We start from the raw sequence: 16,674 nt of genomic DNA, 5'->3' as shown, positions 1-16,674 counted from the left end.
CAAAGGTTCATTCGTTCACACTCGGCATGTAGTGCACGTTCTGGCAGTGACTCCACTACAAACGTTATAGAAATTGAATGTCATAGAAACGAATAAATCATGACATTAAATTCTGTGCATTTTACTGTTAAATATTTTCAGATTGAGTGTTGTGAATACATGTAATTTGAACTTGCATAGTTTTTCCTGAATTGTCTGCCCTTTACACCCAAAAAATATATGAAGAAACTCATATTTTTTTAAGGTAACTTAATGATTCTTTATGAAATGTAATGCACAATGTCCTGAATTCATTTAAAACTCTTTTTTTTTTAAACCACCATATTCCTTTATAATTCGCAATTTGTTTTCATGGTATTTGCGTTTATACTTCTCCCTGTTGGTTAGGGGCCTAATAGAAGATAAAGGTAAAAAAAAAAAAAATCCCAACTTTTATTTGAATGTAAGTTAAAGAATTTCAGAAAGACTTTCTTTTGTCTGAGTAAATGTTAATAAAAAATTGGATGAAAATATAATTTTAGATACATCAGCAAACTGCAAATTAAATGAACGAAAGTCAGATACAGAGCAGTGGTCTAATGAAGTGGGTGTGACTGAATTTCAAAACTTATTCATGTAGACGTATAATCGATTAATGTATTTCCACGAGTGACTCTATAAGAAATAATTTACTTGCTTGCTTATACTGCAATGTCAGACTGATTGAACCATGGTTCTTAAGAATAATTGATATTTTTGAAAAGGAAAAAAACCCAGAGAATTTCTAGGTAAAATATTTTCATTTGATAAAACTTTTACATTGATACTAAGAGTGTATTGATCTACATCACCATGGATCAAATTTGGTACAAATCTACATGTATGTGTACAGCTCAGTGTTTTGAAATTTCAAATATTAGATTCTATGTAAGTCTTATAATTGAAAAAATACAGACATATATAACTATAGAAATTAAATAGTTTTATTAGTGATAACAATCAGTAAACATACTTCTTTATCATACAAAATATATCGTATTTCAGCATTGATAAACTAGAAATTAAAAAGTCACGTGTCATATACCTCCGTGTACAACGTTTCTAACTTCATTAATTAGAGATTCAGCAATTTCAGCATTTCTTCTATATAAACATATTGCTCGTATGACGAATGCATCGCGTTTATAAGGAACTTCTTCCTTCGTTGGAACCCAGGATGGACCACGGAGATTTATCTACTATTACAACATATGTTATTATCAACATCATAAATATATTTGTCGCTATTGAAGTTCCTGTGGTAAATCGAAATCACCCAGACCCTATAAAGTAAATTAAACAGTTTATCTCCGTTTCTGATAGGTTGTACACTGGCAATGACCTGCTGCATTATCCATTAATGTTACACGCAATTAAGAAATGAAGTTCGGCGTGAAACGTCATAGCTCATACCATCATGCATTTTCAAAAATGAGATTCCTTATTTCTTATATAAATAGAATAAATTCTGCTTTCTTTTCTGTTGGAATTCCCCTTAAAGAAGACGTACTATACCGGTATATTCATACACGCGCATTGTTCACAAATTTATGCATTGCATTCATGAGGAAATAACTATCACAATTTGTAAAGAAAAAAAATCGGACATGTAAATATTGTATTATATTCAGTATTACAAGTAAATACATCTAATGTCATTACTGTGTTTAACACAGCTCATCATTCAGTTCACAAAATATGTAATAAAATTCTCAGCGTGATCAGGAATTCAGGATAGTAAATAAAAGTAGTAATCATAAAGCACGACTGTCATTTCAGTCGATAGAGACAATCTCACCTCTAGACCTTACACGTGATATATGATATGTATGAAGTTATACAAGCGACCCAAGCGCCACAACGCCCACCTGAGCCATATTGCTGAAATGATGATAAAGGCGTACATTGCATTAAGTTCGGGACATATGATAGTGTAAAACTTAAAAACCCAATCATGACTTCGCTCTACCCTGGGTCATGTTTGAGGAGGGGTGGGTGGTCTCAAATCTATTCAGCATTCGAATGCTTGCATAATTTAGACAAACTGTATCCTACATGCTAGTATTCCTATGCAAATTTTTTAATACGATATTGTGGCTAAACTGCTTCCCCGGGGGTCAAGTAAGGGAAAAAACTGACTCTGCATAGTGATGCATGTAATTAATTCATAATGCATTTACATCCTTGTCGTTTTTTTTTAAAAGAAAATATTTTCTTAAGTGAAATCTTTAAGCCTATTGCAGCACGAACTTGAAGATCAGAGTTTGATTGAAGAATTGCCTTTTTACGCGCTCCATTCAATAAGTTAGTACGAGGAGGCTTGAGGTACCGTGTATATTATCTTTAGAGAAGTCGAGAAGCATAGCCTTCATCGACGAAGGTTATGCCTCTCGACTTCTCTAAAGAGAATAGTACCGTGTATATCATCTCACTTTCAAAAAGTAAAAGAATTTTTTATGTTTACATTTTAATCATTTTATAGGGGGCGGTTAGCCTACTCGTACATTTATACATAGTGATTAACTTTTTTTGAAACTTGGGACTCTATATTTCACTTTTTGGCCTCGGATGAGACATGAAAGTATTAACATATAGAACAAACAGTATATGTAGCAAACAGGTAATGAATGAATAAAAAAGTAACATGTCAGGTCGCTAGTGGAAGGAATATCATTTTAAAAAAAATATTTGACATTATAATTCTACGAAAATTTGGCCAAACCTGTAAGAGTAAATCTGTCATCACTTTTAAATAAATTTGCAAAACTAAGAGCATTTCTAACTTTGTAAATATTTGCAGGTTAAAACATTTTTCTCTCATTATTGAAAAAAATCACTTAATTCATCTTCAATTTCATTTCCATTACATTTATCACATAACCTATCAGATCTATTTATGCTATCAAAAAAATCTGCCACATTCAAATGGGAATCTGCGAGGGGCGCATCTAAAATAACGTAAACATTAATTTACAATAAACAAGATCACAAAACAATAATGAAAAAATATTTTTCGCCTAAATATGTTTTTAAAATTCTGTAGTTGACACACTTAGAAAAATAAAAAATATTTGATTTCCATTCTGATATACACTGTAAATGCTTCTTAACACATGCTTTTCACATTTTTGGATAAACAGACATTCTTTGGGGGTAAATTGTTCATTCCAATAGCCTATAAACACTTTGCCCTATTTTCACTATATACTTCCATTATCTTTCCTTGGAAGGGGTCATAATCCTTAAAATATAGAAATCCTTTCATCAAATGATACTTTGTACCAACTTTGACCGTAGTTTTCCGAAATAAGTAGAAAATATGAAAAGGTAACAAAACAACGATGACAGACACACCAAATATGTCAACGACTCAGATGAAGAAAAGGCACGAAAAATACCGGTACACCGACATGATGTTCCGAAATACCGGTACACCGACATGATGTTCCGAAATACCGGTACACCGACATGATGTTCCGAAATACAGGTACACCGACAGGTACACCGACATGATGTTCCGAAATACCGGTACACCGACATGATGTTCCGAAATACAGGTACACCGACATGACGTTCAGAAATACTGGTACACCGACATGACGTTCAGAAATAAAGGTTTATATATCTTCTTGCCGAAGTAATAGACATTTCGCGCAAATCACCTATCAGTTTCACATTGTATACCATAGAAATACTACCTGTACTATAATATATTTAAGCAGGTACATACAAAATAAAAAAGGGGGACAAATTATGTACTATAAACAGTCTGATGTCAACTAATTAAGTGCGACGATGCCCACAAGGCCCTGCACTTCAAAGGAAGAAGAACTAGTTGAATCTTTCTTTGATTGAGTTTCTAAAATTCGGTGATCTGAAATAAAAGACATGATATATAATTCACCTGTTTCAAAATGCCATTACAACATACACTGCTCTTATCCTGGTACAAGTAACCACACTTTATTGCATACAATAAATTGTTTAAACTGACTGACTTATATTGTAATTCATGATTTTGAAGTCCGTGTTTGTCATTCTCATAACTTTGTATTCTTCGTGATATTTATGAGATAGATCAGTGCTCGTTATCTTCACTTTTCATATTGTAGTAGTTTACACATTCTTTGTATACATTCTTTACGATACTCACTTCGTCTGACCTCTGAACCTGGGAAACCTTTGGTCTCTTTATCTGTGAAATGAATATGATTATTACTAAATATTGTAATTATAAAACAAAACTTTTCAGATTATTGAAGGAATATTTTTGTTTAATATCGTTGAATCTAGCATAGAAACCATCCCATTGCACAGAGCCAAGACTTAGTCTATGCACCGCAGTTGGAATATTACAATATTGGGTGTCACTCCCTACCCAATCCCAATGCTGAATTTATTCAGGGAAAATTCTCTCTCTCTCTCTCTCTCTCTCTCTCTCTCTCTCTCTCTCTGTGTGTGTGTGTGTGTGGAATATATAGTTCAATTTTAATCCACTGTTTTTGTTGTAACTAACGTATGCTGATAGTCCGGTTAAAGTAAACTTGATCTGGGAATATATTAATGAAGAAACAAATTAATGTTTTGATTGTTATTTTCTTTAGAAGCAAAATCAGTTTCTGTTGTAGAGAACCCAGTTGGGAAAATTTCAAGCTTTTCAAAATTACATCATGCAGTTGAATCATGATCGATATATAGAGTAATCCGGAGATATACTGTCTGTGATTGTTTATTGGATATTACTCGGCATGAAAGTTCACATTTCGCTCTCATTGGAACGCTGTTTATCTAATTCAACTGATTTTCTGTTCCGAATGTAGGATTAAAATTCGGAGATAAACCCGAGATTCGGACTTCATTTATTACTTCGCACTTAGACATCATTCATTGATTAGCCCTCCGACATCATTCATTAATTAGCACTCCGACTTCATTCATTAATTAGAACTCAGACTTCATTCATTAATTAGCAATAATCGTTAATCTCTTTCAACTAATATACAGAATGGCCACAATATGGAAATATTGTTTAGTCTCGTGAATTTCTGTATCTACATATATATATTGAGACTGTTTCTTCCAGAAGGTTTTATTCAAATTAAAATCTCTATCTTAAATTGTCATATGATTTGAAATTGTCAGCTACGATGTAATTGAATGTTACGTAATACGCAATTTCCAAGTTGCCCAATAGTTCTTTCCCTCTGTGGAACTCTTATGCACAGTGAGACGCAATACATACTTTCGTCCACACGCGGTGGGTATGTAGAATGTTTAACACTGCCTTGATACCTAGTCATTCAAAAAAGTATTTGAAAATCTATTTCGATTTCAAAAGTCAAACAAAACCCAATGTATTTGTATAATATTTCAAAACTCGGACACGATCTTTTTACAGATTTTGACATTTTCCCTATAGATTATATATAAAGTACCCAGGCTTTTACAAGCCACAAAAACATGCAATGCCAAAGATTACGTGCATATGGTATATGTAGATGTACTAATTTGTGACGTCACTTCCGTTTACAAATAATAATGGCGGACGTAAACTACTCAGAATATAAAAAAGATGTGCAATTCTAGAATTGCCACATATACATTGTATTGAATCAGAAAACACGTAACGAGGAGGTTATGGACATAATATGAGGAAGTATGCCCGCCCACGATCTTTGCTTAGATGTGGACCTGGTAAGCTTTATCTTCCTGATATTCATTCAACAAACTATAATTAATTGCGATATCATTCTGTGGAATTTTAGTACTTTTCCGAACTGCCAGTGCACTATTTAAGGGCTAACTTTGCTACAAAGGGACATCACATTCAATGAACTGCGAATACTTTCAATCATGGACCCCATGAAATGATATATGATTTCTAAAACCTGGATATCTCATTCCCAGAGGTGTTACCTGTATGTTATAATTAGATTCTCGTAACTTGGAGTCAATATTAGCATACGTGTTAGCGCTGTCTTCGGGTTTCCAACTACCACTTGCCGATGTTTCACGCACCTCCATGTATCCTCGGTTCTCAACGCCCTAATCATTTAAATTAACAAAATATATATCAAATTATAAACTTCATCTTTATATATACTATTCTACTCTTAGTGAAGTTTACTTTTGCAGTCGCCTTCAATTTATTGCGATTTGCTACTTTATAAAAACCTCTCAAACTCCAACAACAAGGGGAAAAAATCATTACTAACTCTTACATTTTTATAATGACTGGTGCTGGTTATTCCTGACGGGCTGTATATCAATTCTGATTCCTCAAAGCTCCTACGGAGAAAAAATAAAGTAAGCAGAGAGAGGGAGAGAGAGGGAGAAGGGGGGGGGGGGGTAATCGGAAAGGTTCGATGAATTGTTGAATTCAATTTGGTGGTGTTGTTGTAATAGTTGTTATGGAATCCCAATGGGGCCATTCTATTCTTTATTACGCTGTCAACGACGACAATGAAGCCAAGATTGCTTTCAAGATCGTAGCGGCTAACCTTGGGCTATGTATGGTGGCTGAAATGTGCCATTAGTAGCCGCTAAACTAAGGGCTATGCATGGTGGCTGAAATGTGCCATTTTACACTTTATTGTCTTTTTGTTATTTCGAGGCGAAAAGATAACAAAACGATATATAGCGAGTTTTCGTCCCGGAATAATGAAAAGACGACAAAATGATCATATTAGCTACTTTCTGCCTCAAAATAACAAAAAGACAACACATTGTAAAATGGCACAAATCAGTCACCAATCCTAGCCCCTAGACAAGCCACTAAGATTTTGAACACAACCCAGTTTTCATCACCACATTGCGCCATCAATCGGCAATCCTCGGATGATCCTGTTACGCTTCGGCTACACTTCACAAAAGTGTGCGAGGTACGAGCTTGGCAAGTAGTTCCGAGTGTTGTATTGAGACCGAGGAACATCAAGTGGCAAGAAATGAAATATCCCCGGTCTTATCGCACCATCACGTCATCGTCAAAGTTCCATCGCATCATCTGATACCAGCGTGCCATCATCGTTACGCTAGCGCCACACAAGTCGATAATATTCATGCAAGTATACGATAGTGCGATTGTAAAGAACGAGGCCCCATCCAAAATTCCATGATAATTATTTTCAGAAAAATCGTGTAACAAGCCCGTATACATCATATATCTGTAACAAACACTAGTACTACACTTAAGAAGAAAAAAATCATATTTGAAAGTACTTGAAGGTATGAACTGCAACACTTCACGCTGGCATACTTTAAGATGCGCGTAAGCGATTCATAAAAGTGCGTTGGCGTAAAGTGTTGTAGTTCATATCATGTATTTTCAAAATTCTCATATTAACCACTGTTCGTTATCTTCACCTTTTCGTTCTACTTTCATTTCTATCGGAAAACCCAACCGTAAAAATGGAATTACTACATTCATCTGTATTCATACGCGCATTTGTACAACAACAGCGCATTTGTGAGGAAATGAGCTACCATGACAATTTGCAGAGATATCAAAGATATTGGAAATGTAAATACATGTATGTATGAATGGCAACATGAGAGATAGACCGATGGCTATCTTTTTTGGTTGTTAGGTCATTGTTAAGTAATGATTATTACATTTCAAAAGTTTTATCAACACCTTTCAGAGCTATCAAAGTGTCTCAAGTAGATTTAAAGGTTTCTGAATTCAGTAACAAACCAGTGTTGTACGTACACGTCGGCAGAGTTGGATGCATTTCTAAAACAGAGGGTTACTATGACACAGAGAAGGACGAGAATCAATACTCCACCAGCGGACGCACAAATAATGATGGCCAGTTCCCATGTCAACACCTTCTCTGTACAACCAACGCCCTCATACCGGAAGTAGTCCTCCTTATTGCACCTGAAAGTATAGCAGTTAGATTTTATTTTACAATGCTTCGATAACTAGCATTGAGGATAGAAAACAGATAGCCATATTGGTTTTCTGTTGAAAGTCTCGTAGACACATGCAAGTCCCGCGTGGCTTAATGCCACAGGTATTCATCTACATTTTAAATTTGACAAGACTTTCCTTCATCCTGGTCACTGAATGGCAAGAGCACCAAATTTATATTGTGATTTTGAAGAATACGCAAAAAGTAAACAGATTTAAGGGCATTATCGAGAATAATGGGACAAAATCATATCATGTGTATTATTCTCAAATCACAGAGGCAACATATGGTGCTTATCAAAGTGGAAACAATGGGGGAAATCTGTTCCTCGTGCAGTCTTATAAATCGATGGCATCGCACCTGCATTTTGAGACGTAGGAAGTAGACCTACTATCGGTTTCTACGTAACACTGGCCATGTTTTCCACAGTCGATAGGATGATGGTCACAGTAATATAGAATGGCACATCTTTGTTTGTTGTTGAGTGTTTGATCGACACATACAAATCCTGGCCGACCAATCAGTGCTCCTCTGCAGCTGTCTGAGTCACAAATACTCTGTGACGTCAAAGTATCTATGAGTTAAAGCAAAAAGTTCTGAAAATTTATTGGCAAGTATAAAGGATACGTCAAGTACATGTATTTAGAATAAATTATTTTCCTGGAAAAATTTCCATGACTGGGGGGACACAATCATTATCATTATTATTATCAATATAATTGTCAATAGTTTACATCATGTAATTATCACTATTCTAGACAATCATTATATTATTCTACATCATCATCATCATCATCATTATTTTTCACCATTATCATTATTATACATTTTATCTTGATATTAGTTTACATCATAATTGTTATGATCAAAAACATTATTACCATTATTTCATATTATCATGATTATTATCATTACTATTATCTTTATCATAATCTATTGTATATAGAACACTTACTTGTAACGTTACTAATAGAATCGTTTAGATACGTCAGATCGATGTCCTTCACTGTAGACAGAGAAGCGTACATTTCATGGCTAACATTTGAACCACTAGAAATCCCCACTTGGGCGTCAATACCGAGCGCGGCATCAACCGACACCTGTGATCCAGAAGCTGACCTGAAATATAAATCATGTAAACACAAAAGTATAAAGCGTAAAAACATTTTTGAACATCTATGACATGATAACCATAACATCCGGTCACACACGAGATAGTTTTATTTTGAGATATTGAATAAGAATCCATTTTCGCGAACTATCATTATGATTGATTGAATGTATATTTCAGTGGTGATATTGATGCATGGTTCGGTTTGCAGGTTTAGACACTTTGTAGCCCCCACCCCCTCATTCAAACACCCCAACACCCCCCATCATTCAAACACCACAGAACTGCCTGCTTAGGAGTAACATCTCCTCAGACAGGCTAAAACCAGTATTTGGTATAGAATGAATGGTTGTTAGTATATAAAAACTGAGATTTACAAGTAAAGATTTTCATCATTTCAAGTTTAACTTAGGAAGAAATAACTATTCTAGAATTAGGAACCCGGAACCTGGTTCATCCATCTTACTATGTACTGACGTGTTGCTAATATTTATATACAGGATTCAGTACATCTTAAAAATGAAATGAGCCCTCTGTTTTGTAAGAGCAATTAGGACTAAACTGGAAAAGACCCGTCCAAATGACAAGAACTGAAAGCACTAAACATGAGGTCCAGATTGCTACAGAGATGATAGAGGAAACACGGAAACATCACGAAAGCGAATCGATGGAGGGAAGCTAGCCTGGATAGGTGAGTCATTCTGCTTACCTTTTTCTACGCCCATTTGAACAGCTGTAAAGATAACGTACTAATCAAGTTAATTTTTTTTTCAGTTCTCAGAAAATTTAATTTATAACTTGTTCTCTACTAATAGGAAGTAAACATGAAATGTCAATATGAATCAATACTTGTATTACCAAATGCATATTTCCTCCTTGACAAAACTACTGTTCTATACTTTTATACTGTTTTATATATAAGCTTATTACTTGCAACATCATTTTTAAAATACGAAATTTCATTTTACCTATTTATGCATATGAATAAAACAAAACCGAATACCTTTTTATCCTTCGTACTCTCAGGTATTCACATCCATTTATACTGCTGGATACGCTGGATAGCTACCATGTCAAATGAAAGTTTTGTAATGGTATGGATAAATCTTACTAGTAACTTGATGGAAACGTACGTTTAAGCCATGAATAATGGAAATAAGGTGTAATAGATTTTTTAAAACCAGATAAATAACTTAATCTCTGATTTATCAAATATTATTTCCAAAAGGCAGTTTATATCATCAGATATTGCTCACCTTGCTTTCAATTGTTGTTTTGTTGTGAGAACAACCATTAAATTTCAATACAAATTTAAGCTCTAATACAGCATTTTCTAGAAAAGGAAATAAACACGTAATTAATTCTAGTTACTGAATGAGAAATATAATGATTAAAATATTACTTTTAAAAACCAAAACAATGAAACAAAAATTAATGAAAATAGTACAGTATTTGTATACATGTAGTTATTTCAGTACTCTGATTTTAAATTTCATTGTTAATATTTTCAGCTATGATTTAGAACTGCTTTACCGGAGTTTTATGACAAATTTCATGTAAAAGACCCACCTATGCTGGGATAAATGGGCTCAACTTGATAGGTTTGTTTTGTTGTTATTATATGCGGCTGTGTTGTCGCTACGTCTGTTGTTGCCTCTGTTGTGACGTCATTGCTACTTGTGGACGCTGTACTCTGTTGTGTTGTTGCTACTGTAATAGAACTTGGTACCTCAGTTGTCAAATTTGAATCAGACGTTTGTGGAGAGCTTGTATCTGGTGCACTTGTTGCGTTGTCGGTTTCTTGTGTACTGGTTGGTACAGGTGCATCTGAAGTGGTAATATCTGAAGACGATGTAGTGATTATCTCGGTCGCACTAGTTGACTCCATCAATTTTTCCGTTGTTGCTTTCGTGGGGGATTCTGTCGAACTTTCACTTGTATTTTGTGATAAAGATGTTGTGTTATCTGGTGATATTTCCTCGTTGCTCGATGTCGTAGTTTCCTCTGTTGTAGCTTCCATTGCCTCTGTTGTGCTTTGATCCCCTGTTGATTGTGTTGTCGCACTGCTTGTACTTGGTTGTGTAGATATTTCTGTTGTGCTTTGATCCCCTGTTGATTGTGTTGTCGCACTGCTTGTACTTGGTTGTGTAGATATTTCTGTTGTGCTTTGATCCCCTGTTGATTGTGTTGTCGCACTGCTAGTACTTGGTTGTGTAGATATTTCTGCTGTGCTTTGATCCTCTGTTGTTGATTGTGTTGTCACACTACTAGTACTTGGTTGTGTAGATATTACTGTTGTGCTTTCAATCGTTGAGGTCGTGTTCTCATCATCTAACGTTGCAGTATCTAATGCAGTTGTGGAAGCAGGTGATTCAGTAATGGTATTGTTTGTATCGCCATCTTCATAACTGCACACTTTGGATATAGTCACAACATACAATATTGCTGCTGAAATAGATAGAATTCCATCATACAACTTTATGATTTATGACTTCTTGCGACTAGAACTTGGGTTAATCATTTAGAATAGCAATGGAAGAATAATGGATACTTACACAGGTACAACAATTTTACAAAACACTGAGTAGAGGGCATCCTGCAAGAGAAAAAAATGTCACAGTTTAAAAAAAGAAAATATCGTGATTTTTAGTTTTGTAGAATGAATTCTAGCGAGAGTAGTCGACTCTGTGGAAGACGGAACAGTCGACATTGAGATATATCCACGTTTCATCTATTAATAATAGTCATTTTAACTCATCTGTAAATTCGATATATCCCTGTGAACTCGAGATAAGACACCACAGAGTCGTCCACTTCTGCTTCGTACTTGGATGTTTTATTGAAAATAAATATTAATGGTAAACCAACAACTCAACTTTATGACAAACAGGATGATTTCCGCTTCTCCATCGTCAACTTTCCATACTTATGTAGCAATATTCCATTTTCACCTGCATATCTCAACTGATTCGATACGCAAGACAAACAAGTTGATGTTACAGGGGTTTCGACAGTCTCGTCTAAAGTCAGCATTTCGCAGATTCTGTGGTCGTTTATATAATAATTTAATTTGCCAATACCTATATTTGTGTGAAATGCTGCCTGACGTGGTTTATACCGATTGTTAGGCCGTTCTTGGCACACTGATTTCGACTATCGATTACTCCGTTTACCTTATCAAGATATAGCGCTCACGGCGGGTGTGACCGGTCGACAGAGGATGTTTACTCCTCCTAGGCGCCTGATCCCACCTCTGGTATATCCAGCCGTTCGTGTTTACCCAACTCTATTTTTGTGTTCCTTAAAGGAGATTGATCACTGTTCGTTATCTTCCCTTTTCCTATACCTTCAAGGCACCTGATCTCTGACGGACTGTATAATTGATTACAAATTGGCAAAAAATACTAATTATACCCAAACTGGCTAATTGTTCCCTTTACTCTTAATTTTGTAAAGTATTTATGAACTTGATCACTGTTCATTATCTTCACCCTTTTGTGCAAAGATCGTTTATACACTAATCAGAGATTTTTTTGTACTACCCGAATAAGAAGTCATCCATAGTATTTCCGTCATAATGTACGTTTTCTTTTACTGCACTAGGACTCCTATATTATCACAACCCATTACTAAGTCAGAAAAGATTATTGGGTTTCTATCAACCAGAATTTTATATGACTAAAGTAACAAATTAATGCTGTGTCACATTAAAAGAAGTCATTGAAATTGCAAATAAATCGATAACACACTTTAGTAATCACTTTAATTTATCTTACTAGCCAAGGGTATATCCACCTCAGCACATGACACAATAATCCATCTTTCTTTAAGGAACATAATTTCGTCTCAGCACTGTCCTATATTTTTAGATTGTCTATTTCTCACCGTCGTAATGTTTAGTAAATCTTCTAGTTAAGTATTAAGTGTTTATTGAAATTGGAACTGTTTTAATGTCTAGTGTATAGAGGTTTCTAAAATGACTTATATATTCATGTATTTCACAACATGGATGGGTCCATCCGAAAGACCAGAGGGTCTGGACCCGGGGATTTTGCCATATCGGTTTTTATTTTCATAGAATTATTTTATCTCCTGGTCTTCGCCCTGACCTCTTACGAATGTACATTGATCCCCTTTTAAGCCATCGTCATACATTTTCCAGGTCGTCTGAAGATCTAGTACAAGTAACATATTTATTGTGCTAGCATCAGTATTACATGTACATGGCTGTATGACCGTGGCTTTAAGTTCAAACTTTAACAAACAAGTTCTACATAAATTAAAGTTTCTCTTCAATTCCGATATTGTTGCAAAGGGGCCACTGCTGTGAAAGGACACTGATGTACCAAGAAAAACCCCAAGTCTTATGTAACGAATGTCAACCCTGAGGAAGCGAGTGCGTTATCCTGTGGTATGGGTAATTATGCCCCCCTACAGATTCTACCACTAATGCACACTGTGGTATTGGGGATTTACAAACGAGGGATTGCATTTACTGTGGAGGTCTTTCTTGTATGTTCACTGTGTGTACTGACCTTTCGGGGGGAAATGGCCCTTTTCACACAAAAACTTACGACAAAGATCAAACTTTAGAAACACTGTAATTTCTTTAAAGATTGTATGATTATAAAATACACCCATGGTTGACAAACCTTGCATGCTTACTTCTGATCATGTGATGTTGTTCTTAGTCGTAAGATATTTTGTGAAGAGGGCCACGGTGACTTAGTCCTTGGTTAAACTATGCTACAGTTCAAAATTTTGAATGCAATTATGTAATAAAATTTCATCTTATCCAGACACAGGATGAATAAACGTGGGAAGGCGGTGATCATTACACGTGGGAAGGAGGGGATCATGCAATTTTTGGATCTATGCTAGGGATGAGTTAAATACACACCCACACTTCACAAACCTCTCTAAATGTAACAGCTGTTCACAGTATCATCGATCTAGTGCCACAAGCACAGAATTTATTGAGGGCTATTAACCCTCTCCAATGTTACTGGATCACACAGACATTAAATCATTTAACACAGTTTTTAAGATGTCAAAAATCATATTATCAGTTACTTTCAATTGATGATTTCATGACTGTATATACGTGTATATGTTACTACACTTCCAGCAGAACGTAATCAATTTCGTTTAATTACGTAAATCCCATGAAACTAACATAATCGTAGATACACTCTAAATGTCTTTGAACGACAGTAAACTCTCGTGAAGTGAACTCATGGGACCCGTTTTAATCACAAAGCAATATCCCTAATTCTGTTGAGCTATTATCTGATAAGAATTCCCGTTAATTTCTACCACTAAGGATTGAAAATCAGAATTTATTATACAAAATAAGAGTCCACCCTTTTTACGATGTATATTATTGATTACCATGCGGGAAAACAGTATGATTTTTTAAATACTGTTTGCCAAATGGTCTGTGACTGAGGTAATTAATTTTTCAACAATATGAAATTGAAATCACAGAACATTACTGCTAAATGATATAACTATATAACACATTAAAAAAAATTGAAAAGTAAATGAAAAACTTGCCTGGTAATTTCCGGTTTCCTTATTATACGTGAAACGTATTCGTAGAACCACGATGAAATCTTGACATCTTTCAATTCATCGAAGGTACCAGTTACCGCAACCTCATTAAATTCTATTTCATTTACATCTTCAGACAAAATCTATTATATTCGGTTTTGGTTGAAAGGAAGGTTCAGTCCTGTCCCGTGTGCTGGTAAATTCGAGCACGACGGTATGATGCTATAATGTTGATGGACCGCCCTATCAAGGAAATCAGAATTTCACTTCCTCTCTATTTACCTGAAACGTAGTTTTAATTATTACGCGTGTGTGCTGGATCGATAAGTTACAGGTATGGCTACATCTATCGATCTGTTGTGTCTTTCAGCCTCTATTTCGTCTCGTGCTGTATCTGACTTTCTTCTCCAATGAAGACTTTGTTTAAGGACGTCTTGGTACTATTTTATTTCTCTAATCAGAGGTCTGTTACGCAAACACAAACAATATAACGTGTGATCATGATTATGTTTAGATTAGATAAAACTTTCAAAATCAAGGTTTTCATTTTATAGATAGCTTTTTGAGAATATTTTAGTAAAATTGGCCTGCTGAATAAAGTTTTCACCATTTAACACTGTTCTTTTTTTTAAGGTATACTCGTTTCCAGTAATGTACATATATACACATTAAATGTTGCTTTAACACTCTATTCACTGTAAACAATAGATTGTAAATGTAAATGGACAAAGTCAGATATACGACTATACAGCACTACCAAAGTAGAGTATATTTACAGGCCTTAAGTGTGACATATCAAACGTTGCAATATCTAATCTTTTTTATTTGTATTGAATGATTTTTTCACTTGTATTGTATATTTTCCATTTATGTTGCCAGAATTAAAAAGGAGTTTGTTTGCCATCGCGCGACCGAGCCATTTTTAACCCCCCGACTGGAAAGTTTTTAATGACATAATTTCGGCCAAGGTTTTTTTTTTCACTTGATCTTCCGACTTCTGTTTTTATTTCAAGTTCCTATCCGCGTTTGGTTCATCTTCACAAGTCAACGGTTATTGATTCGTTACCTCGCACCATGCTCGCATCAGTCACCATTCAAAACACGGGTTTGGGACAGGAGATGACGCAATTAGCTAAAATTAAATCATCCAATGAGATTCCTCGTTTAAGATGCAAGTTCGGAAAGAGCAAAAACAGAAAGTAAACAATGGTCTTCGTGGGGTACTTTTCTTAACATCAAAAACATTGCGTGTTGTTTTTATTTTGTAACGAGGTAAGTAATCATTAGCCCTTGACTTGTGAAGATGCGTTTTGTTTTGTTTTTAGTTTTGTTCTTTGCGGCGTTTTGTAAATCGCCGCAATTTTAAGCGCTCAAATGATCGATTCGGCACATGGCATACTGGTAGAATTTTATATATCCGACGAGGCATCATTCGATAATTATGGACACAAACAACAACTGTGTCCGATGAAAATGTAAATGGGTACCCCGAATATTCGGAAATGCCCGCAATTTACCGAAATGCCTCCAGGAATTAGTTTTCGAAATACCACCTAAAAATATCGAAATTCCCCTCTAATTATATACATTAATGCATATTAAGTTTATATATGTTAATCTTTTATGATAAAACGTTTTTAAATTTGTGATTGTAAATTTAGGGAATTCAATTGTGTTCATTTCTCGCATTCACGATGTTTCAAAGAAAGATAACTCTAGCAAAATTTATACATAACATATTTTTATTTTCCAATAAAGGGCCCTCAAGGGGCAGCATGAGATTTTTTCCCCTATACAATATTTGTTTGAATTGCAAAATATATATGAATGTTGATTTAATTCAACTTAAGCAATGTATATATATAATGATTAGGAAATAATGGTTGAAAACATTCTTCTAAATGAAAGAAAAATAACATGAGTTACCTTCCTTAGATTAACACAAATTCTAATAAGACTCTTTTTTATTAAAAAAAATTATGTTATTTTTTTCTTCAGAGACGGTATTTTACATATTGAATCAATCCCTAATCTTTCAATTTAACTTTAAAAAATTGATTCAAAGGGGAATTTCGTTAG

General features: G+C 34.8%; 1 protein-coding gene across 6 annotated transcripts; it reads right to left on the bottom strand.

Moving 5' to 3' along the window:
* Positions 1-940: 940 nt before the first annotated feature.
* Positions 941-14,904, bottom strand: LOC125679508 (mucin-2-like). Of its 6 annotated transcripts, none has more exons than XM_048918767.2 (13): positions 14,599-14,904; positions 11,598-11,638; positions 10,612-11,490; positions 10,299-10,375; positions 10,046-10,107; positions 9,752-9,775; positions 8,887-9,050; positions 8,292-8,505; positions 7,727-7,897; positions 6,240-6,306; positions 5,935-6,063; positions 4,172-4,213; positions 941-3,892 (listed from the first exon to the last, which is right to left on the bottom strand). In XM_048918767.2, the coding sequence occupies exons 2-13, from the start codon at positions 11,635-11,637 to the stop codon at positions 3,878-3,880; spliced, it is 1,884 nt and encodes a 627-aa protein (XP_048774724.2). In that variant the 5' UTR covers position 11,638; positions 14,599-14,904; the 3' UTR covers positions 941-3,877. The 6 variants fall into 6 exon arrangements, with proteins under 6 accessions (XP_048774724.2, XP_048774728.2, XP_048774725.2 ...); XM_048918771.2 differs by having other exon boundaries at positions 5,984-6,063; XM_048918768.2 differs by having other exon boundaries at positions 10,612-11,487; positions 14,599-14,902.
* Positions 14,905-16,674: the final 1,770 nt, after the last annotated feature.

The sequence above is a fragment of the Ostrea edulis genome, chromosome 2 (assembly GCF_947568905.1).
Source record: "Ostrea edulis chromosome 2, xbOstEdul1.1, whole genome shotgun sequence".
Classification (NCBI taxonomy): Eukaryota; Metazoa; Mollusca; class Bivalvia; order Ostreida; family Ostreidae; genus Ostrea; species Ostrea edulis.
The sequence above is the reverse complement of the archived record's forward strand: the minus strand, read 5'-3'. Positions and strand labels throughout refer to the sequence as shown.

What these genes read in the sequence shown, in the direction of transcription:
- LOC125679508 (XM_048918767.2), bottom strand. Translation starts at nt 11,637, where the DNA reads ATGCCCTCTACTCAGTGTTTTGTAAAATTGTTGTACCTGT. An exon ending in TCCTACGTCTCAAAATGCAG is followed by an intron (nt 7,898 to 8,291) that starts GTGCGATGCCAT and finishes CTATACTTTCAG; the next exon opens with GTGCAATAAGGAGGACTACT. An exon ending in GCACCAGTCATTATAAAAAT is followed by an intron (nt 6,064 to 6,239) that starts GTAAGAGTTAGT and finishes TTAAATGATTAG; the next exon opens with GGCGTTGAGAACCGAGGATA.